This window comes from Wasmannia auropunctata, unplaced genomic scaffold (assembly GCF_000956235.1).
Source record: "Wasmannia auropunctata unplaced genomic scaffold, wasmannia.A_1.0 LD336111.1, whole genome shotgun sequence".
NCBI lineage: Eukaryota > Metazoa > Arthropoda > Insecta > Hymenoptera > Formicidae > Wasmannia > Wasmannia auropunctata.
Window position 1 is genome coordinate 1,960,591 of NW_012026779.1, and position 23,646 is coordinate 1,984,236.

At 45.2% G+C, this 23,646-nt stretch overlaps 1 protein-coding gene across 1 annotated transcript in view; it reads left to right on the plus strand.

Annotated features, from left to right (window-relative positions):
* LOC105449142 overlaps nucleotides 1-23,646 on the plus strand; it is a 51,264-nt gene that overhangs the window by 15,314 nt on the left and 12,304 nt on the right. Inside the window, exon 2 of the mRNA XM_011688146.1 lies at nucleotides 21,496-21,670. Coding sequence (XP_011686448.1) covers nucleotides 21,496-21,670 — 175 coding nt within the window. The remainder of the gene's footprint in view (nucleotides 1-21,495; nucleotides 21,671-23,646) is intronic.

Below are 23,646 nucleotides of genomic sequence, written 5' to 3' on the forward strand. Positions count from 1 at the left end.
ATTTCGGATGCTTGTTTTATTATTTAACGAGATATCATTCCTTACTTATTAAAAAATTATATGAACGAGATATCATTCCTCACTTATTAAAATATTATATATAAACACTATATTTATATCGCAAATTACATCTACGCTTTCTGCAATATAGATAGATATAAATTTTAGATGAAAAATGCATTTAAAATTCTTATATATTTTTTCTGAGAGAGGTTAAAGTTTTTCGCCTTTTCTCTTGATAGGTACACGATGTTCCATCTCGATTTTCTATTTCCCTATTCTCGTCTTCCCGCCTATAAATTTATCGGACAACTCGTGAGAAATTCGCGCCTTCACCGCCGCGTAGCGAACACGATGCAATGAGAGTCAGCCGGATGCGAAGGGCACCGCGAGCCCTCGGCCTCTGAGATGACCCGGCCTTTATCCCGGGAGGTATGTTAAATCAGCTCCGGCGGGGGAGAGATAAAGAGAGAACACGTACACGATCGTATCTCTTCACGAAGTGTTAACGCGGACGAACAGTAACCGAGCGTGTTTGCGGCGACGTCTTATCGATCCTTTACCCTTGTAGATCGTGTACCGACGCCCCGGGGGGCGCTGGTACTTTGCGCGCGTAGAGTATCCCTCGGGGAGTAATGCGGATGTACGGGGAAAAGTACGAACGGCGCGCAATCTCGAAGGAGATAATTAACCTTAAACTTGGCGATGTATCCTATAGGACGCTTCTCTTATTCTCTTTATCTCGAAAATTTATGTCGAGTCTTTTACGTTCTCATCATTTAGGCGCATAATTTTGCGTTTGAGCGGGTTCCTTTTCAGACTTACATAAATTATTTTTACATTTTTGTCATTTCAATTTTTTACTTTAGAAACATAAGCAAGAAATTACATTTACAAAACATTACAAATTACAAAAAATGAAACCTTTAGAATTAGATTTTTGCCTGTCACATTAAATGCTTTTCTAAAAATATAGGACATAATGTCGTATCTTTAGCTCAAAAAATTGGAGAAAATTACATTTTCTCCCGAAAATGCGAAACGCTCTAATAAGTATCGTAATTATTTGTATCTTTCAAAACTCGATACAGTAGTGTACGAGCAATTCATTTTATTCGCATGACCCATTGTTTAATGCTGCGAAAGTTGCGGCATAATCATTGTCAACATAACCGAGATGACTACCTGCGTTATGCCAGATAACGAGCGACGAAGAAAATGAACGTTTTGTCTCACGATATTTCGTGCCGTGCCGGTCGTGCGAGGAACCCGGAATTGCGTGTCACAATTTCACGCGTGGGGGAGTATATCCACGCTACTCTCGCAATATGCCGATGACGCCTACGAAAGACCGTTACGATAATGCGCTTTCGGGTTAGCGCGATCGGATTTGTACGCGCTCGAGAGTAACCGCGCGCGCCGCGCGTACCCATACGTAACGCGCAATTGAAAGTGGACGGGACCGCTGAAGAAATCCGGTCACGATTTTCAGCTCGTCGCTCGGCACGAGCGCGGAGTCTCCGAGCCCGCGCCGCCGTAAACGGTTCGAAGGTCGCGACCGATTTGGAGACGGCACGAGACACGGCGCGATAGCCCCCTGCTCGCGCGTTCTCGCGATTCCGATCCGTCGCGTCGCATCGGCCGTCGGTCGCGCCGCCGACCGGAACGATACCGTTGCGTAATTGGGGCATTTCTCCTGTCAAGCCGGCCGACCAAAAGGAAAAAAAAAAGAACAGATCCCGTGTAACATAATTGAGTCGGTCGTTTTAGAAAGAGGACGTGTCATAACGAGGAGAAATTACACATTCGAACGCGAAGAAAGGGTTTCTTGTTTATACCGTCGGACTCTCCTGCACGCGTTCGATCTGAGACGAGAGACGCGATTCCTCGGGGCGGTACGTTTATTACGTTTATTTTTTTTTTTCCTGGCGCTCCCTAACTAGATTCTAGTTTTCAATCGCACTCCGAGCGCAAATAAGTACGTTAGGAAAATGATCGCGCGAGTATCTCCCCAATGGCAACGGAATTACGACCGGATCGAGCTTTAATACGATCGAAATTGCATCCATATTGAAAATATAGCGCATTATCCTGCGATGCAGAGAAAGTCGGTAAAGTGAGCAGCGCGCGCGAGATACTCGATCATGCGCCGCGTTTTCGCGAAATGAGTTCCTCCTTCGCGAAAAATATATAGGCGGGATATAGATTTTACGTGAATAAATGATAGCTCTCCTATATGTGGCTTCCAGGCTCCGCATTCAGGATCGCGCACGCGATATATGAGATCGGCGAGCTTTTCCTTTAATTATCGGTGCCGCGGCGTTACGCAATTTATTTTCGCGCGTCGCGCTGCATATACGATTAATATAAGTATACGACCGATCTCACAACGTTTCCCCGTCCCGAGAGAAATAATACGCGTGCAATCGCGAAGGCGAGCATCGGGAGCGATTTAACGCGGCACGGCGCGCTGCAAAGGAACGTGGAGTGACGTGATAAGCGCGAACGTTGTCCAGTCGTGAATTTCGCAACGTGACTCCTTATGTAATCCTGCAGGATCCTGCCGCGATATTCGGCACATAATCGTGACTTTCTTCTTCAAGTACGCCCAAACTTTTTCTCTCGCGGGATATGCTCAGGAGTCCATCGAGCTCTTAAAGCAGCCTCTCGCTAGAAGAGAGAAATCTTACCTGTGAAAAATTTACGATTTTACAAACGTGTTCGTGTCCAATTAAGCACTTTTGGAGAAATTGCTTTTTCCATACACAGAAATTGTTTTAGTAAATAATTAATACTCTCTTTTTCCGCAAAATTGACATTTCTTCCTGCCAGAGTTTCCTCGTCGAGAGGGGCGCGTAAGTCGTTTCTTTGCGGCGCGAAGAAAAGTCGGCTATCAAACGAGTTGGGTAACCTTCGCGGCGGACTTTCGAAATCAAAATAAGAAACGGGCTTTACGATATACTTTCCCTCTCGAGTGCTCCAAAACGCGTGAAACGCGATGACGCATATTTAGGCACGTAGTCGGATTAAATGGAGCGGGACGATGAGGAAAAGCGGATCCCGGCCGACGGTCCACGGGGGGAGGGTGAAGGGGGAGGGGGGCGGTCAATTGAGAATCCTTACTCGTCGATGGTAAGAGATAACGGAAATGAAATTGTACGCTTCGCCACGGGAAACATCCGGTTTTGCTAATCCGCGCCGCATTCGATCTCGTTTAAAGAACGATTAATTAGTATTAATTAATGTGTTATAACTGCAACGCGCAACCGTGAAGGAGAGAAACCGGAAATACTTTCCCGAAATGCTAATAGAAATTTTTTAAGAATAGAGATAATATCAGTATCGAAACTGTCGAAGGAACACCAACATATATTCCAACACATGTGCAGTAAAATATCTTCTTTTGCGCGTATAAAAAATGCAGGAAAAAAACGAGAGAGAATAAAAATGAGAGCTTTGCTATCTGATGCACGTTCGCGATAGAGAACGAAAGTTCCGATATACTCCCCGGTATACACATAGTGAAAGCGAAACTGTCGCGCAAAAGTAACGCGCGACAGACGAATATTTGTACGAAATTCAGAGATGCGGCGTTTGCTGCGACATCGATACGTCCCAATACATTCGTTCGTCCGCTTTCCCCTTGCATCTCTCTTCGTCCACGTGTCATGCTCTGTTAACTTGAGATCGAACACTGACAAGATCGATTGAGAAATATGATTTTGGTTCATTGGACAAAACGCTCTCATAGTTTAATAACATGATACATTAAACGGAGTCTCTTTATTTGGAAGTTTGGGGAATATTATCTTAAATAAAAAATTCTTAATAACGTGCAGAAAATATATTTCCATAGGCAGACCAAAATGTGTTTATATGTATATATATAATCAAACGAAAGAATAATATAAAATCTCGTAACATTTTATATCAGAAATATTTGTACTCGGTATATGAAATTGTAAGACTTTATTACTGTCTTAATTCGATCATGATAAAAAAAATGCAAAAAATAGATACGGGAACGGCGGATCCGCACCGTGGAAAAAAAAGAAAAAGTTGAAATTGAATTAATTCTCGCAAGTCTCTTGCGATTCGCGCCAGTCGAGAGTTGCGTGCGATATCAGATTTTCCCGTTTTCTCGAGTGTCAAAAACGAAAACGCCCTCATCGGAGTTTTTGCGTACGTATATATAATACGCTCACACGTACTCGTATACGCCGTGCTGCCGTGGGACCGAAGGGAAAGGGAGCAGCGGAAGGAACGGCTTGCGCAATTTCGCACGCGAGAGATCAGACCGAAAATTCCGTTCGTGCGCTCCGATGATCGATCTGCGATACAGTGTAACACGGTCGGACCCGAGGGCGAGAGAAACCCGGGTACGTAAAGGTGGGGCCCCCGGTTTCAATTAGGGCCCGCCACACGAGACGACAAAGAGCGCCGGGCGTAGCCGGGGCTACCTCTCGGAAATTAACGATCGCCATCGATACGCTTTGCGGCGCGGCGCGGCGCGGCGCGGCGGTGATCAGACCAGCGCGCGGCGCGCGCGCGTTCTCCGTCTGGGACAGTGCCGCGCGCCGGCTAACGCACACGCGTCGCACTTGCGTAATCCACGTGTCCGTGTTACGTGCGAGAGAGCGCGTAACCTTTCTAGGGGGTGGGGGATCGAGAGGGAGGAACTGGCGCTCGTTCCCCCCCCCTCCCCCCCTCCTTCCTTCCCCTCATGTGTTTACGAACGTCCTTCACGTTGATAATTATTAAAATATAATTTGCTCCTTTCGCGCCGTCGTCGGTTAGCGAATCGTGTCGCTCAATGCGGCGCGACGTGGTGCGGCGCGGAACGCGATTAAGGATACGGGGTTTGTAGAAAATGGAGGCGGGGGCTGTCGCAAGAGCGGCCCTTGCGAAACTTTAAATTAAGCATTGTCTTGCATTTAATATTTAAAAATGGCCATTAATATCCCTGTCGCTCGGTGTGTCGCAGGAAAGAGGGAAATATATAGCCGTCCTTATGACAGTCACGAATAACGCCGATGAATTAATAGTTGTTTCCTGGATTGTACTGGTAATAGTACTGTCAGAAATTATATTTTATATTTAATTATTATTCATATGTATAACAAGTGGTCTCATTATGTAGAATGTCCCGCGGATTTTACAAGAAGATTCGGAACTGACTTCTTTTTGAAATGAAAAATAGTGCTTTCTAAGGCTACTATTTTTCTATATTTAACTACGCATGTACGTGTGAGCGTATCGTGTGCGGCTACCTCTGTGTCTCGACGTCTCTTAATAGTCTTAATCTGCAGCAAGGCGAAATATATGAAGCAATGGTGTAGCCCCACTAAATAAGCGTCGCCGCTTTTTACGCGACGAAACAATTTCACCGAGCGGCCGCCCGAGCTGTATGAGCTCGTTACTTTCTGTTGACACCACGAGGCAAGGCTGCCCGTGTTGCGAGCTACGAAATATCGAGAGCCCGGCTTTCCAGCTTGTCCGGTCGGTCGGTTTATTCGCACGTTCGGTGGGGAGAGATGCAAGTAACTCTCTCGCGCGCCCGGTTTATACAAGCGCTCGCCGCACGGCCGAGCAATGCATCGCGATTTGTACACCGTACGGCTGTATATATACCGTGCAATTGTATATGTGTGTGTATGTGTATGCGTCGGGTGATTACGTGGCTACGCCGCTTTTCCAACGTCGTCTTGCAACGGAGGAGCGACTCCGTCACGGTGGGGAACGAAATCCGCTCCGACGAGACACTTACGCGTCGGACACAACGTGTCGCGCGGTCTCCACACGCACACACATATGCACACGCTTCATGCACGTCTGCACGTTTCTATTCCCCGCGGTGGCGTCGTCGTATATCGGCGCTCGTTACCCCGCACCGAGGCGAGAATAACGGAGCTCCGGATTGCCACACGCCCCCTCGTAGCCTTCACACTTTGCGCGCACGTATACACGATTCGCGCTATCGTACACGTCGGTTCCGAGATGCGCGTCGAGATATATTGTTCGCCGAAGAAATGAAGGAAAGAGATTGCGCCAAACCCAGCGAATTTAAAGGCTTCGATCGCGAAGATATCGCGATACGTGCAGTGTTCTCCGAGGCATATACGGTACGCACAAATATCATAGGATTATACAGTATAGAGTGGCGTTAGAACCGAAGGTTCTTTAACGACGCACGCAAACATGATTGCACGTGGACCGTAACGACGTCCCTCAGAAGCGGCGCCGTTGGAGGACGCTAATTACAATAATTCGAGCCTCGACATTAACATAATATCGATCGCGCGTTTCGCGGCCGTAACGCGACGCGCGAACATCTCCTCGGTGTTTCTAATTGATTATATATATTTATCGTGTGTATACAATACAGAGGCGATGTAAACGCCAACGTGATCTTTACGAACGAGGAGTCACGCGCGCGTCCGTCCCGCGTCCGTTAGAATCTACCATGGGAAGCCTCGCAACCCGTTGACGCAGGCCTCGCGGTATCATTTACGAGGTAACCGTCGAAAGTGCGAATATCATTGTTTAACAATGACCTTTCGATCGAAGCGGGACAAGCCGCGCTCGCTCGCAATCGCGAAGGCACGAGGGCGGCGCGAGTTCACGATCGGGGAAAAAAGGCATCCCGTTCTCCGCTTTCGTCTGAAAATTCTCCACACAAGGAGCGACTCCCGGCGACTCGCGTGACGAAACGCTACTTCCACCCCCCTTCTTTTCCCCCTCGGCCCCCCTCAACGGTCACGTTTGGCTCCGGATCACATCCGGATCAAGAAGGGGCGGAATTACTCAGGGCGGCCCACGCTGCCGTTTCAACTGTCAGATCACTCGCGATCGAGCTGCACGTCTTGTTCATTATCGGCTAACTCCCGACACAAATTATACCCTTCCCACGACGAGAGAAAAAAAAGCGGGACGCAAGAGCGCGATTGTAGAGATATTATAATAATCGACCGTGCACACACAGAAGTAAATGAGTCCAAATTGCCTGAGATTTATTGGATTTGTTGGACAGAGATTTAAGATTTATGTTGTACGAAATATCTTTCGAAACGCGCGTCGTTTCAGCCTCACGTGCGTCAAGCACAATCCTTATCGATTAATAATAAATTATAGTTCTTCTAAAGAGAAATGACATTAGCGTTCTAGCTTACATTTACGTCTTCTTGACTGTAACGTATCTCTGGCGGTAACCTTCCGCCTGGACAAGCTATAATTTACATCAGTCCTAATCGGAGGCTTAATTAGAAGAAAGAAATTGGAAGCGGCTGCCGCAAGAGGGAATTCCGCGAAAAATATCAAAGTTCAGAGGAGTCCAGTGATCTTTAGTTTATGTATAAATAAATTTCTTTTACACGTTTCTCCCATTTTGTTATGCATTTGTCACGTCGAGTTTCCTAATTCGTTTTTCTGTCTGGCATCCGCCGCTCATCGCGATTAATGAGCAGAAAAGAGAAGGAAAGCCGGCTAGGTCGTGATGTGACGCAACGAGAACACGGTTGCCCCAGCTCGCTCCATTGTGTCTGAGCACCACCTCCTGTTTCTACTTACACCTACCGCGACCACGCCATTCTTATATACTACTGTCCGCTCTATCAGCCACGTATATAGGGTGTCCTAGATCTATCGAGCTACCTTTTATCGATGAGTTCTTCCTTTTTTTGGAATCGACTTTTTCATGATTAAAATAATAATAAATATCAAGGAAGTGGAAAATCGTCTATTATATAAATCGCAAAAGAATATTTTTCTATATACATTTATAACTATAATAATAATTATAGAATTATATAAAATAATTTTTTCAACCCATCGAATTAAAATCTACACGGAATTATAAAATGCAAAAAAATGTTATACTTTTGCTTACAGCCTTCGTGTTTAGCTCGAGAAATGTTTTTCCTCAATTGCTTAAAATTGAAATTGACATTTTTCTATAAAAAAAAACTTTGTCCTCGAATTTGTCGAGAAAGAGAAAAATGAATGTAAATAAGAGGTGGTTCGGTAGGTTCCGCGATATCTGTTTTTCTGGCGCACGCGAGTGCCACACCTCTCCACGTGCAAGGGAGACGTTAAAAAAGGTTACACTCACGATCGGTACACACCCCTCTGCGTAGCCTTCACGGCCGATCGCTACTCGCGGACTTAATCCTCCACCAGCGGGGGAACTTTCATAGCGCGACGCGGACGAAGAAGTAAAGCGAGATTATGGTAATCCGATCGTTTATTTTCATATTTTCACGCTGTCTGTTTCGTTTTTGTACATAAAATGTATAATTTATGCCGCCATTCCCTCCCCCTCTGCGAAACTCCACGCGAGATAAGAGAATCGCGCGAATCCGAGAGGTTGCTCCGATTCGTCCCTTCCTATCTCCCCGTGAGATCGCATGTCCGAGATCGTCCCGGAGAGCAAAACGCTCGGTTTCCCCGCGCATGAATTTAATATCGTGCCTTTCTAAAGCAAACGTCCGGCTGCGAGCGACAGCAAAGGTTACACACGTCGCTCGCTCACACACCCCCCGAGAACGCGTAACCTTCACGCTGTGATTCCAATCCTATCGCTGCTCGCGGTCATTTTACCGCGAGAAGGGATCGTCGCGATAAATTTATCTCTCCGTTCGTCTCTCTCTTCTCCCCCTCTTTAAACCGATCATAGATTGTCTGTCTCGAACCACTCGGATGTTTAACGTGGCATAAGCCTATCGCGTTAACGCGTAATACTTGTTCATCTTAGGTCTAAATTTAGTCTAAAATTATCATACTTGGAATTATCTTTTATCTTACCTTCAAGACTGTTTTATTCAAATATTATAATTACATCGAAATCACTTTTGTTTGAAACATTTATAAGAAAAATTAGATTTTTTTACGGTCTTTAAACTTGCGCATAAATCAAACCAATAATTAATACTGATTACATAAATAAAGTTAGAATTTAGGTTGCTTGAATTTTTACTTTCGTTTATTAAAAAATTTTATGCAATTTCTCTCTCTCTCTCTCTCAGAATTTATTATGTCTATAAAATATTCACCTATAACCGAGTATAAAATATTTCCATTTTTCCGCACTAAAAGGAAAATCCGCGGAATGTGCGGTTACGTGAAATTCGAAATGATATCAGGGGCTTATCTCTCGATTACGTGCCTTTCCAGCGGTCTCGCAACCGCACGCGCAAAATAGCAAAGGTCGCGCGCGTTGCTGGCACGCACTCCTGCGACCGTATTGATAGCCTTCACGGCCGATAGCGCGATGGATTATCGATCGCGGCTTGCATTTCGCAAATTTAGAATGCACGTCGTCCCTACTTGCCGCGGCCCGATCTTTTCAGTCGTATCGATCCTCCCATTCTCAGCATAGCTGTGCGACCGTATATCAAGAATACCTAATTAAAGAATTACATAATCTCTTGCGAAATTACTTTCGGATCAAATTAGCCTCTCTGCGTATATCGCAATGCGACTTTCTATCGAGAATGTAACGGCACACCGCAGTGTAATCGCGTGGCGAAAGAATAAAAACTTGCCGATGTTTTTGGATTAGTTGGGGAGACACGGAAAAACAATATTATTATATATATTACTATTTATCGATAAAACTGTATTGCGTTATATTATTATTTTTTTACTTTATTTTATTCTAAGGAGACTTAGGATATTTAACAAACCGATTCTACTGCCTCTCTTTATGTATCTCTGACAAAATATTTGAAACACAGTATTTATAATCACGTAATAGCCCGTTACTTTCGCGAATAGTTCTATACATTTCCGTATATAACTTTATACATTATCGATTATGTGGTATAATTAACGTATCTCTCAAACGAAACTTTCCAGCAGTAGTTTCTATAATATTTCGATATTGTAAAAAAAATATTACCGCAGAGATTTTTCGAGAAACGTTTAATTTCCGGACCCTTCAATTAACGTTATAACGAACCTCGTTACTTTTCCCGAACCGTTTTCCACCCGATCGGCCCACGCGAGAGTTCGCGAAAGTTCGCGAGGTTAAGGATGGTACATCCTTCAGGATCTATCCAGAGAGAGGTAATCGATACCGCGAATATTATCCCAGGCGGAGTGCGCGCGCGCGCTCTTGCTTTCTGATATTTTCATCTTGGGGCTTAACGAGAAGGCCCTCACTTACGTGTACGCGGAGAGGATCGTGGGATCGAGAAACGAATGCCAGGCAGGTCGCGAGCTGTCTTTAGTAATCTTCAAAGACCTGGCCGATCGTGAGTGGGTGTTCCCCAGCTGATCCGCGGGGTGCAGAATATCGGGGCGTTTACCGCTGCATATGACTAAAGGTGGAAGTAATCGCGCGAACAGTTGTCTTCCTCTCTTTCTTTCTCTCTCTCTCTCTCTCTCTCTCTCTCTCTCTCTCTCTCTCTCTCCCTCTCTTTTAACCCCGTATGTTCGATTCTCGATTCGCGGAACCGACCATAAAGATTGCCTAGATCTTATCATTAGATGCAAGAAGAAAGATGATACAACCGGAAGGTTTAATTCAGGTAATTAATCAGATATAACTAAATAATGCCAATGCGAGTAGACACGGATGTTGGTATATAATAATTTTTATAGTTACAACATCCACATAAATTGCGCGCCGCGCATTTTTGTATTTTTCGTTGGTCTTAAAATACAGTTCTTACATGAAGCCGGAAACTGTTGATGAATTAAATTGACGAACAATTTAATATTTTTAATGCTAACAAGCATATATAAAATTCCCTTCTCCCAAATTTTTAAAAAAATTTCAATCAGATAATTAAATCTCTGTAATTAAATTTCTTCTTTCTTATCATCCAATATTATCGAAAAAGACAGAGGTTTCGCAATGTCCACTTCGTTCTCAGAAGTAAGTTACGCAAAAAGTATTCCCGTGCTCTTAACGTGCAGATTTCTACAAAAAAAGCAGAGCCTTCTCTCACCGCGCGTCGCACCCTTTCTTTCCTTCCCGCGCGTCTCTTTCTCATGAATCTAGCGATTAGTCAGACCGAAAGGGCAAACGGAACGGGGGAATCCTCTATCCCACGGAATCCACCGTCGGGTGCCGGTGAGCGTGGATGGATGCATCGCGGATCATACCCGCACATTCTGATTTCATGTTGAGGCGCATTAATTAGTCCGTGTGCATCGTGCGCGGATAACGGTTTGGCGCGCAAGTCAGACGTAAACTTTGGCATTTCGGAGCACTTTGCGGCGCGCCGTTAATCGCGCAGGACGAGGCGAGGCTTTCGCTCTCACGTTTCGCCCGTCGCACATCCGACACGGCGAACACGTCATATATACAAAGTCATATTTCACCATGATAATACCACTTCGTAGCTTGTAGCAATATCTCGCCATTACATTTAGATTCTTTATAAGTTACAAGTGGAATATACAAGTACGATTTCTGGCTCACGATACCCGCGGGATCGCCCTAAACCTATCGTGTCGAATTGTACGTGTATTTTTTTCTCAAGTAAAATGTGAAATTGATATTACGTTGCACAATCAATCTCCCCCCTGTCTGTTGCCGATTGTTACGGCGTCGGACGATTACAATGTTCAAGAGATTTCAATGCTAGGCGATTACAATACCGCGCGGATTTCAACGCCGGCAAGCATCTCGGCGCGCTGCAGATTTTGACGCGCCGCGTCCGGAGATTTCAATGCCGGTGATTTCAACGCCGGAGGTTATCGCCTGTAATTTCGATGCGGCGTGCGCCGATCGATACCTATAACCCTTTGAGAGACTCGAATGCAAAAGCCCATTTAATTCTCAACGATTTAATCTCCTTATACGTTCTATTACATGAATGTTTTAATTCAGACGCGATGAAGACATTTGAAACGAGCGTTTTACAAGTTCTAGAAATAACAGGTATTACATACGCTGTTGCATGCTTGACGTGGCAAGTCGGTATCCTTTCGCTTTTGATCATGTCCTCTATTTTTTACAAGACCAATATCTATAATAATTTCAGCGAAACAATCTTGATTGTTCTCTGAAGTATAGCGCGGCAAGAAAAGCCTAGGAAATAAAACCGAGCCTCGTTAACGATTTATTTCGGTTTCTTTTGCTGTTCGCCCATGAAGCGCGTTATACCGCTTCCAATTAGGTTAATCGTAATTTCACGAAGTCCTTCAATCGCGTCTCCGCACGCGCGCTGCGTATTATTTCCTTTGGCTTTCTTCGAGAGATTGAAGTCCTATTATATCACGGACGACCTCGCCGAACGATCGCGAAGACACCGTGAAGTCGCGGCTCATCCAACCGCGTCGCCGCGTCCCCGCTGAATTCTCTCTCTTTCACCGGCGGCCGGGCGTCTTTTCACTTCTTAAGGCCGTCAGCTCTCAACGTTCAGGCACCGTTACGCACCGTACATTCGCGACTCACAATTATCGGCGGAGACGCCGACATGATTAACGTGCCGAGGACCTCTCGATCTTGGCAAGCCCTCTGATCTCTGATCTGCGTTGCGAAATTTTCGACCTATCCAGAACGGAACGAATATTCTTATCTAGCTAATTAACACACTGATACTGCTAATAATTAATTAACGATTCCCACACGCATAAACCTTTGATTTTCTTGTCGATTATTACCTCGTTATATCGCACGTTAATGTCAACGTTATCAAACGTCTCCGCTCACGACTGTCCTTTCGTCTCGTGCTGCGAAATAATCACGAAGAGATTCTGCAATAATCGACCTGGAAAATGATTTATATGCTGATGTAATCCCGACGAGGTCAAGCCACGCTGATTGCGAGCGTTTTGCGTATCGAAATCTGTTAAGGTGTACACCTCCGAGAGTCCGCTTGAGCATCTCGGACGCGCCGCGGCGGGGCAGATTAAAATCAAGGGATTGTGCAAGCAGAGACATTGAATGCGTCCCAAACAGTGTCAGGATGTCCTGCGGAGAGGATCTTGATGCCATACATCGTGTGCGAAAAGACAAGTACCTCGTACAAAACATCTTTGTAAAGCCTGCCGTCCATGTAAGGAAGACGTGTAAATTCGCAAACCAAATATATGTTGCCAAATAAACGCGCGACGATACAATCACTAACTGAACAATTACAATCTTAATTTATATAAAAAATATTATGATAGTGTTTATACACTTTGTAGAAAGAAATGATTTTTCTTTTAGACACATAAAATTTAAAAATAATGACACGGATAAAAAATAAATTTGCAAACCAAATGTTATCAAATAAACGCGCTACGATACAATCGCTAACTGAACAATTACAATCTTAATTTATATAAAAAATATTACGATAGCGTTTATACACTTTGTAGAAAGAAACGATTTTCCTTTTAGACACATAAAATTTAAAAAAAATTGTATTCTAATGCCAACACAGTAGAGCTGTGTAGGACGCCGTAAGAATACGAGATTCGTCGTACATCGACCTCTATGAATATTAGGTATGTACAAAGAGATGTGTCATTATGCATACAATGTAACACAAATGAGCTGAAACAACGAATTGAATCACATTATCGTATCTCTCTACACATCTCTTGTCGTTGTTTTTTCTATATAAAATGTTTTATACAGAAAATCTGTCTTGTCAAATATGTCTCTGATAAGTTTCGCATTGACAATTCTACACAACACTCGTTGTTAAGATGAGCTCACAACTGCGATTTCAATCTCGGATAACAATATCATGTAACGTAACGCATAATTTGGAGCTCATCGACTTCCACCGCCATTTTAAACGACACCAGGTGACCTTTCATGGACGAGAGAGAAAACAGACCACCGGCACGCCGGGATGCATCTCCACGGACGATAATTGACGAATACGTAATGCGTGACGCAATGCCATGTGGGCGACGGTTGAAAACGTTGCCCTCGGAATAATACGCGATGCTGCCGATACGCGAAATATTGCGCGTTAGCCTGTCGCAGTTAACGTCCATTAAGGATAAAGATAATCGTCGTTTATTATTTATTATCGGCGACATTTATTTCAATTTTGGAAAGGATGTTGTAAATTTTGTATACTTGCATACTTGCGCGAAATGAGAATCGATAAGTCACTGGGACTGTCAATAAGTGAGCGGGGACAGTAAATTAGTCAACAACATTCTTTAACCGATTTTGCATTTAATGTACTCTATAAACGTATTAAATATTCCTTTGAGAAAGTAATTTTTTTTAGAAAAGATTTCTTTCTCTCTGGTTAACGGTCTCGGAAATATGATTTATTCTATATCCGAGATTGCCGGAACATTTCTGGCGTTAAACGCGAAAGATAGGGGTTTTAGTTACGGTTGCGGTTACGATTCGATGCTCTACTTAAAGAAGGAATCGGTCGTCGAAGTCACGCGAAGAAAGTTTTAGAGCCAGGAACGGCGAGACCGAACGGACCTTCCGAGCGCCGTGGGCGCTGAAAAATTCACGAAATCGACACCACTCGCGGTGGGAATAAATTTCTTTCGTCATTATCACGCCTTCTTCTTCAATCCTTGAATTAGCAAGCGACGTAATATTTCTTTACGTAATATTTCTCGTTCGAATTGCAATGATCTTTTACGAATACCAAACGATATTTGATCTGCGGGCCGTGCTCGCTCTTTAACATTTAAAAGCAACTAAAATATGTGAAATAAAACATTGCATGTATTTTTAATCTGCATTTCTCTCAACAGTTTTTGCTTATATTTTATTATACTCGTCGAAGAAATTCTCGAAGCCTCTCGTGCCTCAATAAGCGACAAAAATATTTCGTTTTATGTTTAATTTTATATTTTATGACCCATTAACTCTATTATCCTAATTGGTACTTATAATCATCGTTACTATATCGTGTCGTAAATATTTCGCGGATTTAATCCTTTTAGGAATTCTGCTAGCGAAACATAAGCGTTTCTTATTACCCGAGGTATGTCGTTTTTGCGGACGGTATCGAGACGCTTATGCCACGCGTAACTGCCAACAATCTCATTAATCGCGCGCACAAAAAAGGGAGCGAGGCAAATTGTACTGCCGCCGATATTTTTATGGAACTGCGAAAGCATGCGATTGTCGGTCCAATGATTTGGAGGCGTCTGTATACAATATGCGGGAGAAAGAAGAGACGGGTCGCGGAAAAAAAAAATTCGGGGCTTAATTAACGATAACTTTCGCCGCTCGTTATGCAAGCGCCGACTTTATTCCGACTTTTCAAGGTCTCGAGTCGCGGCGAAAAAAGATTTTGCCAGGACCCGCGACGGCGCGGCGGCGGGAAAGCCGCCGCGGGGTCCGCCGGATTTCTGATTGCCTACTTTTACCGCTGTAATGGGACGCGTGACCGGACTTCGCAAGTTTGAACCAAATCTCCTTTACAATCGAGTCGGCCCCGCCCGAATAGGCAACGAGCAATCAAGTCGTTCCGGCGCGGTTTCGCGATTAGGGAGAATGGGGCCTTAAAACCGCGGTGCGCGCACGTGCGTACGACCGATGAAAACGCAACTTGAGAGATCGCATAATTCCACGGTGGTGCGATAATGAGTGCTTTTTAGGCTGTAAGTCTGATCGCTTGAATATCTGTTGTCGAATACGACGGCGGGGATAAAGACGGATAACGACGTGGGACCGCTTCTCGAAGCTCTTTAAAACGATCCACGAGGCACGTGACCGTTAATCTCATTCCAAGTCCCACGTGACACCGAGCATATGTATCGTCACCGTTAATGGAGACCGAGCGTTGACCATGTTTGACCGCTCTAATCGTTGATTTGCCATAGACAGACCGGTCATTTTTTTGTCTCCTTTTCCGCCGATCCGAGCACCTGCAAAGTGACGACTATATAATAGAATAAAGAGTTAAATTGCTCGCAACTGATATGTTTTCTTAAATGTTGCTTAATTCTCTTTTTCAAATAATATACAGGCAGAAGAAAAATCGTGATATGTAAGAAGTTTTATAGACATGATTAATAAAGTTTATTAGACAGTAATCGCTTTTTAGCAAAAGAAATTGCAGCGTTAATTATTTTAATACACGATACGTGTAATTTATGTATATAGCTGTATTGAATATAAATACTGTGCTTCTTATATTAAGCAAGGAACAAAATAACGCAGAGAGCCCCTCGACCGTTCGCCACGCGAAACCGCGAAAGTCCGCGAATATTGTTTTTCCGACGTAATTACGAATTATCGTCGCGCCGTCACGTACACAATGATTTATTGATTTACGCGGGAATATATATACGATGTCCGGGCGGGCGTCCGTACAACACGGAACGCCTTAAACTGTATAAACTGTCCGATATTATGCAAGCGGCGCTCCAGTTTCAGAGCACCGCTTCGGTATTCCAGCTCACTTTCACTCATTCACTCGCCGACTCTTTTATCCTGTATGTGTGTGTGTATCAGGAGTCCCCTTCTCTCTTTCTCTCTCGTTGCCTTGTCTCTGTTTCCCTCGCCCTCACACGCGTGCGCCTTCTCTCCCTCTCTCTCTCTCTCTCTCCCTCCGTTCGCATGACTTTCACTTCTCTCAGCTTCGCGAAGTCCTTCTTTTCCTCGCGCGTCTCGTTCTGTCGCCGTGCGGACTTCCACCGCGGCGGGGCCGCCTCGGGAAAAGCCGTGTTTATATTCATATATATGTCGTATACGTATAGCATACGTGTAATCGCGTACGAGGATCATTACGAGGCGGCGATTTTATATAGCAGTACATAAGGAGACCGCTGCGCCGATAGCAGAACGATTTCCTGGTGACGCCGTTCCGACGGCGGCGGCGGCGACGGTTCCGGCCGTGGATTGCCCCGCGGGTGCCACTCGGTTGCGTAAACGAACGATGAATATTAGACACTACCTAATAAATTACGACCCGCCCGGAGTTCCGGATTTTAAAGACCGTTGCAGCGTTGCGGTGAAATAGTCGCCTCGCGCACAGGTGCAGCGACGAAGTCTCCGGTTAATTTTTCGCAACGTCTTTTCGTCGCAGCTGCGATATCACCTCACACGTTCTCCGCGCGAAAGAAATTATTATACAAATAGTATTTTATGCAATGTGACTTGCGTAAAAATTCTTGCGAGAGACGATTTGACTCTTTAGTGAAACGATTGCACGTAATTTTTTTATCACACAGTTGCGGAGCGTACGCATACAATTGCGTTCGCGATTCCGCATCGTTCGATATGATTCGTGCCGACATTCTACCCGCACCCTTTCGCATGAAAATTATTTCAATCTCTTTTTTCTTTCGCTCTTACAAAAAAAGACATCGAAAACCGCAGTTTCTTATGGAACTGCAGCCGCCAGGCGTTAAAAAAGTTTTGCAATTTTTCATTACAATGGGCCTTGGTACTCCTCATTTATTTTCCATTATCGTGCTTGCCTTTAAAACTCTGTTTGTAGTTCGATATTAAGGAAAGGGCCTTACAAGGAGTTTGTAAGACTTGAAGAAAATCAGTGAAGAATAAAATTATAGAAAAAAAGGATAAACACGAAATTGAAAAATTTAAATACATTTCGATGTATTCTAAATATTGCTTCAAAATTCGTCGATAATGTACACAATACAAATTACGCACCGACTTTGTAATATTGATTAGACACAACGGAAAATGTGTCTCGTATACAATATGAGACATGGCGTGTGGCCGTGCAATTAGCAATCGACGCAACGTGAAACGTGAGATGGTCGTGCAATTAGCGATCAGAGATTTCAGCGAAACGCGAATCCAGCCCGCTACCCGTTGGATACATATTTAACAGCCGTAAAAGGCCTGCAACTGTGTGCACTTCGTCTCACTTTAGCAATCGCGACGCATCATTTGAGAATTTCTAGGTCGGCACGCGTCTAATGCGAGGCGTACTAGCTTGACATTTAGTGCCTTGTACACGCCGGGTGCAACTTTCTTGTGTGCGTCCGCATCGCGGTGCGTTGTTCGCCAAAGGCGCGCACTCCTATAGAGCGTATTATTTGCGGACGATACTTACGCCGCACACACTGCAACGAACTAGAATGTCGCTAGCCGCAGATACCTGAGTTGCATTATATTTTGCAGGCAATTCCACTTCCCCACCGTCAAATGTCAGCGACGCGATGGAAAATTGCGTTACTGTGTGAATTATTCTTTATGTAACGAGATATGTACACACAAGGTAGTTGAGAGGTTGTATCAAGAAAAATTCACCAGCTTCTCGTCCGTGTAAAAATTAACGCGAGCATATAGATAGTATCCGGCATTTTACAAATTGCCGTCATTAAATTAGATCGGTCAGTAAATATATATCACAGAAATTTATTAACGATATATTCGGGATATTATATCGACACAACGAACGACTGAAAAGTACCTGCAAAAGTACCTGAAAGAATCCTACACTGAATATTCATGACTTCTCACCGCATTCCTCGAAACGGAATCGTCCCAAACCGGAGATTGGATCAATAAGAGCGGTTGAAAGTGAGATTTTGGATCACCCCGCGGGCAAGGACAGCGACCTCGCGGCCACTCTCAAGGTCGCGAGTGAAGGATTTCGAGGTCAACCGCCGTGTCGACGACTGCCAAAAGGGAAGAGAGAGAGAGAGAGAGAGAACGCGGGATCGGGATCTCTGCGTTGAAATTGATTTCCCTGACGTCAGTCACCGCTTACGCGTCCTTCTGCATCCGCGCGGTCGAGGACGTTCGTGTATCCCGCTCGAATCCTACCTCTTTCCTCCGTTCCGGCATTTCCCGGCGACCTTCAAGCAACCGAATACATACTTTGGCTGGCCGATTCCTTCAATGCCGCCAGGAAGACAACATTGCCTTACCTTACCCCCACCTGTAATGCGCAATTATATATATATGCGCGTGTATATAAATTGCATCCGTGTCTCTGTCTATGCAATTTTGTAATGAAACGCGCCTCGCAGTTTAAATAATGAACGTCCTCCGTACAAGAAGCTTTCGTACATATGTGAAGCAGGAGTTACGTATACAGAGGGATTTAGTAAACGGACGTACTTTCCTGCAAGAAGAAACTAAATTGCACGGGGAGTTAAGCGAATAGTTATCATACGTTTTTAGTCTCGTAAAACTCGTAAGTGCATTAACTCACACGCTACACCGCATAAAACTCGTCGCCATTATGTGCCGGGGTATCGTCGAATTAACCGGGCGGCGAGGAGGAGAGGGAGCAATTAATTCCGTCCGTGTATTCGCGCGCGGTTGTGCGCGCGCGCACGCTTAATTAGTCGCATTCTCGGGAAATCAATCTCGCATTCTCGAGCTCTCTTTCCCAGCAACGATCGTGGAACGATCTCCCCATTTTTCCCATCCCCACGGTTACCTAATTTTAATCGCCGTTACGATAATAAACGCGCCCGGCAAATTCGTTATATTGCTCGTCATTAAAGCGCGTGTGTACCGAGCGGAGTATACTATACCCGGTGATGATTGCACAACGGTCTTGTATACATATATACACGTATGGGAAGCAGCGTGCATTCGCGAAACGGCTTACTGAGTTTACTTGGTCGCGCGCGGCGGACATGCCCGCGGGAGCACCCACGCGTGGCCCGCGCGCTCACGCACGCGCTCGCAATCCGCACGCGTCGCGTTCGCGTCACGGTGGCTTCTGTGGAAAGCGAAAATCTGTCGGGCAATAACGGGTAATAGCGCTTTTGTCCCGCGTTCGCGTTCGCGTGACTAAAAATCCAGCGGTCCGGTTCGAACGGCGCGGCGCGGCGACGTCGGAGACATTGGAAAACGCGGACGTGTGCGCGCATCTTCGAGCTGTTTCACCTCGCTTTCACGACGCGCCATCCTCCGATCTCCTTCCTTCTCCTCCCCGATCAGCTCGTTGATAATTTTCGCTTCTCGTTCCCCTTTTGCCTTCTTTTATTTTTTTTTCGGCCTCGTTTTCCACCGATGATTGGAGAAATTTGAATGCGCGAACGCGCTTCCGACAACGCCGGTATATCCATTCTTCGGCCACGATTGCACGTTTTCTCATTAAGTCGCAATTATCTCGGTTTCCAGGGGCGCTTATTAATCAACCCGGCTCTATAATCAGAGGGAAAACCTCGTCGTGAAAGAGCCCCGGCTGGAACTTCCTCTTGCGAGAGAGGCTCGGATTGCGAAATCCGGGCGAGATGAGAGAAGCGCGCGCGCGCGCATCTCCTCCTCGCGCGTTTTTCCTCGTGCGTATCCTTTGCGTGTGCCTACGTTGCGTTCGGGAAAATTAATGCCTCCGCATTGTTGCGGCTTCTCCACGCGCGACGCGATTTTCCACATCTTGCCGCGTTCCCCGCCTTATATCCTCCTCGCCGATATCCTCCTCCGAGGCTGTCGTAAGAGCGTTTCTCCAAGCAAGCAGTTAAATCTTTGCGGAGCGGTCCGCGGTAAACACGTTTCGAACTGTTGTATGCAAAACACTGCAGTCGTGTGCGTGTGCGAGCAAGGCACACAAGGTCGACCAAAAATCCGGCTACTTTTCCGTTGCACAATCCGCCGCTGCATTTATCGCGCTCGCGTTTCAACATGCGGAATATACGCGACAAGCGGTACGCGATGATATACGGCAGGCAATCATGTCATGCTCGTTCGAAGTTGAAAATGTTTACGACATATTTCACGGCCCGACTACGTATATATACTCGCCCCCTACGTATACGTCACATCGGAATAAATAGATTGTAATCATAATTCACACGAGCGCGCAGCGTTGACGCACGCTTTGTCCGCATAATTAATGAATCTGCATTTAAATCAAGCTCTAAGGTGAAATTATTATATCGGCTAATGCATAACGCTTTTAATTCTTAAAGAGGGTATGTAGGATCGAGTTAGATCGAGCACGAGTTAAATAGGTATGGCAATACTGTTTGGATAAGCATATTTACTTAAAGCTTGAGCTTTATTAATTAATTATTAACTATCAATTTTTTAAAATAATATATTTAAAAAAATTATTGGAGGTTTATTGGAAGCTAAAATGCATTATTGTAAAATACAGAAACAAATGGATTTTATTAAAAATCTCTTATACGCTCTTTAAATCTTTTGTACGAAGTTACAAAGGTTTATCTTTCACGGTTATCCGATAGCCAGAATAATCCTCGCCGCGGTCTTGTAACAATCGTTGCTGGTTTTATACATCCGTACGAGGCCTATTAATCCGTACCGTATTCCTGACTTTCTTTGTTTTACGATTTCGCAACGTGTATAAAAATTTTATTTCGCAATTCCGCGGAGATCTAGGATCGGATAGGCCATATGCAAGAGGCCATACGAGCTACGATAGGATCAGACGCATGTCCGATTCGGATATGTATTGTATAATCGGATAAAGACCCGCGGGGTATTTAAGACGCGAATTTTTGATCTGGCGATAATTCAATTGCGATTTCCGAGAAAGGAAGGAGATCCCTGGTTGGCCTTTAGCCGCACTATAATAACGTCAAATTAATCAAGTACGTGCCGACGTGAAAGGTTGAGTAACGTTTCAGATTTTCAACCGTTGTTTTGTTTCCTTTTGTTTCCAGGATGCCAACGGAACACTCCGAGAAGCGCGAGAGCCAGCAGAAATGAGGCGGTCCTGGAATTCGAGTGCCCCGAAGAATTTGGATACTACGCTCATCCGCGTGACTGCACGCAGTATTATGTGTGCGTTTTCGGCGGTGCCCTGCTGGAGTCCTGCACGGGAGGCCTTATGTACAGGTACGCGAGACGTATGAATATGTTGAGGGAAAGAAAAAACAGAAAAGGGAAAATCAAGATCGCTACGGAAAAACTACTATGACGGTTCACATTTCGGAAAGAATTAACATTTAGCGTGGAGAAATCGAACGCGCGTCTGGTTTTTGTTCCGCTCCGATTTGCGAAAGGAAATCTTATGGAAAATTTACTGATTCTCTCGAAAAAAAAACGCCGCTTGCCGATATCTCGCCGCGAAATACTGCCGCGTCGACGTTTACCGTGTTTAGCATTGGGGATCATAAATAAAAAATTGCGCGTGTAAGCGTTTCGCGAGTTCTGAGATTACGTGCGAGATAATGCGGGAGATCTGATCGACGGTTGGAAGAATTCTTCTGCTCGTTACAGGAGTTTCTGCCGGCATAATCTGTGCGCGCGGGGGGTCGACGACCGCGTTCGCGATCACCATCGCGGAGCGGCGCGGGCGGACTCTCGGAGTGAAAAAAAGAGGAGTGAGAGAAGAGGGGGGAGAGAGAAAGACTCCACCGTGGAAACGATTCCGCGCGGTCTGACGACCGATCGGCTAATATGGATCGCGGATTTGAGCGGCGAGGTGAAATTAGGCGAACAGCGCGCGATAATGGATGCGCCGAATCGGGCGTTATACGCGTGTGCAATTGTCGGGCCGGATGCGCGCGCGACCCGTCCCGCGCTCCCAGCCGTTGCACATTACGAGATTCGTGAGAGATCTCGCGTTGCCGCGCATCGCGCGAACGAAATCGCGACTTTCCCGCGCGCGAGCGCGGATCGAAAAATTCGACGCGCCGCGAAAAAATATCCTCGGGGTACCTATGTCCTCTAAACCTATAAGAAGTGGACTTTGAATGATATAGAGCGAAGTGTTTATCGAACGATCCTGTAAGACTAGATACAATGCGATCACGTGTCTCGACACGTTACAGGAATACGAGCGTCATTTCAACTGGCTGGTATTCCTCGGGGGTATCCCCTAAGAATGGAATTTAAATGACAGAGCGAAGCGTTTATCTAACCGTGAGTTAGATACAACGCGATCACGTGTCTCGACACGTATAAGAATACGAACGTCATCTCGATCAGCTCCTATTGCTTGGAGTATCCTCTATGCCGCGATCTACAATAGGTGTAGTAAGCCTTAAGCCGTAAGAAATTGACCAAGCACTGTCCATTATTCTCCTCACGTTCGACTGTGATTGGTCAATTTCTGCGGCTTAAAGCTTACTACACCTATATTGTAGGTCACCTATTGCGGAGGAACTAAGAATGGAGTTTAAATGATAGAGAGCGAAGTGTTTATCAAACCGTGAGCTAGATAAAATCCGATTATATCTCGATGCGTAAGAATATACGGACGTCATCTCTTCGTTCAGCTCCTTACGTCTCGCGCTTTGTTAACCGAACATCGGCGAGCCCGATGGATTACTTTCGATCCGCCGTCTCTGGATTTGCGCGGTAAAAGGGGGTCGTACGCGTAACCCTGGAGAAAAGGAAAAAAAATCGATCAGCCACACCTCGCCCGATACGATACCGAGCGCGAACGGGTTATTCGCCGCGCCGCCGAAGCCGGTTGATACACAGCCCAAGGTGCTTAATGGTAACGCAATACCCAAGTACGGGTGAGATCGAGACGGTGGTTTCCAGGAGCGCGACGCGCCAAACGCGGCTCTCGCTTGACAGACGGGTCTGTACCCGGAATTCTTGGGAAACCTTCGAGTCCTCCAATCGTATTATATACGAATCGTATTGGACATCTTACCACTTAATTACGATCTCGTCGCGTTGCACGTGCATGATGGAAAGCCTGACGGGGTGATCGAATCGAGGAGTTATTAGATTCTCAGAAATGTCTTGATAATTCTTAGATGTCATAAGGCTATTTAAACATCATTTATATTACAGGCGACCCCGCAACAATAATTTTCATTAATTCGAAAATAAAAGCTTTGCACTTTACGTCGTAT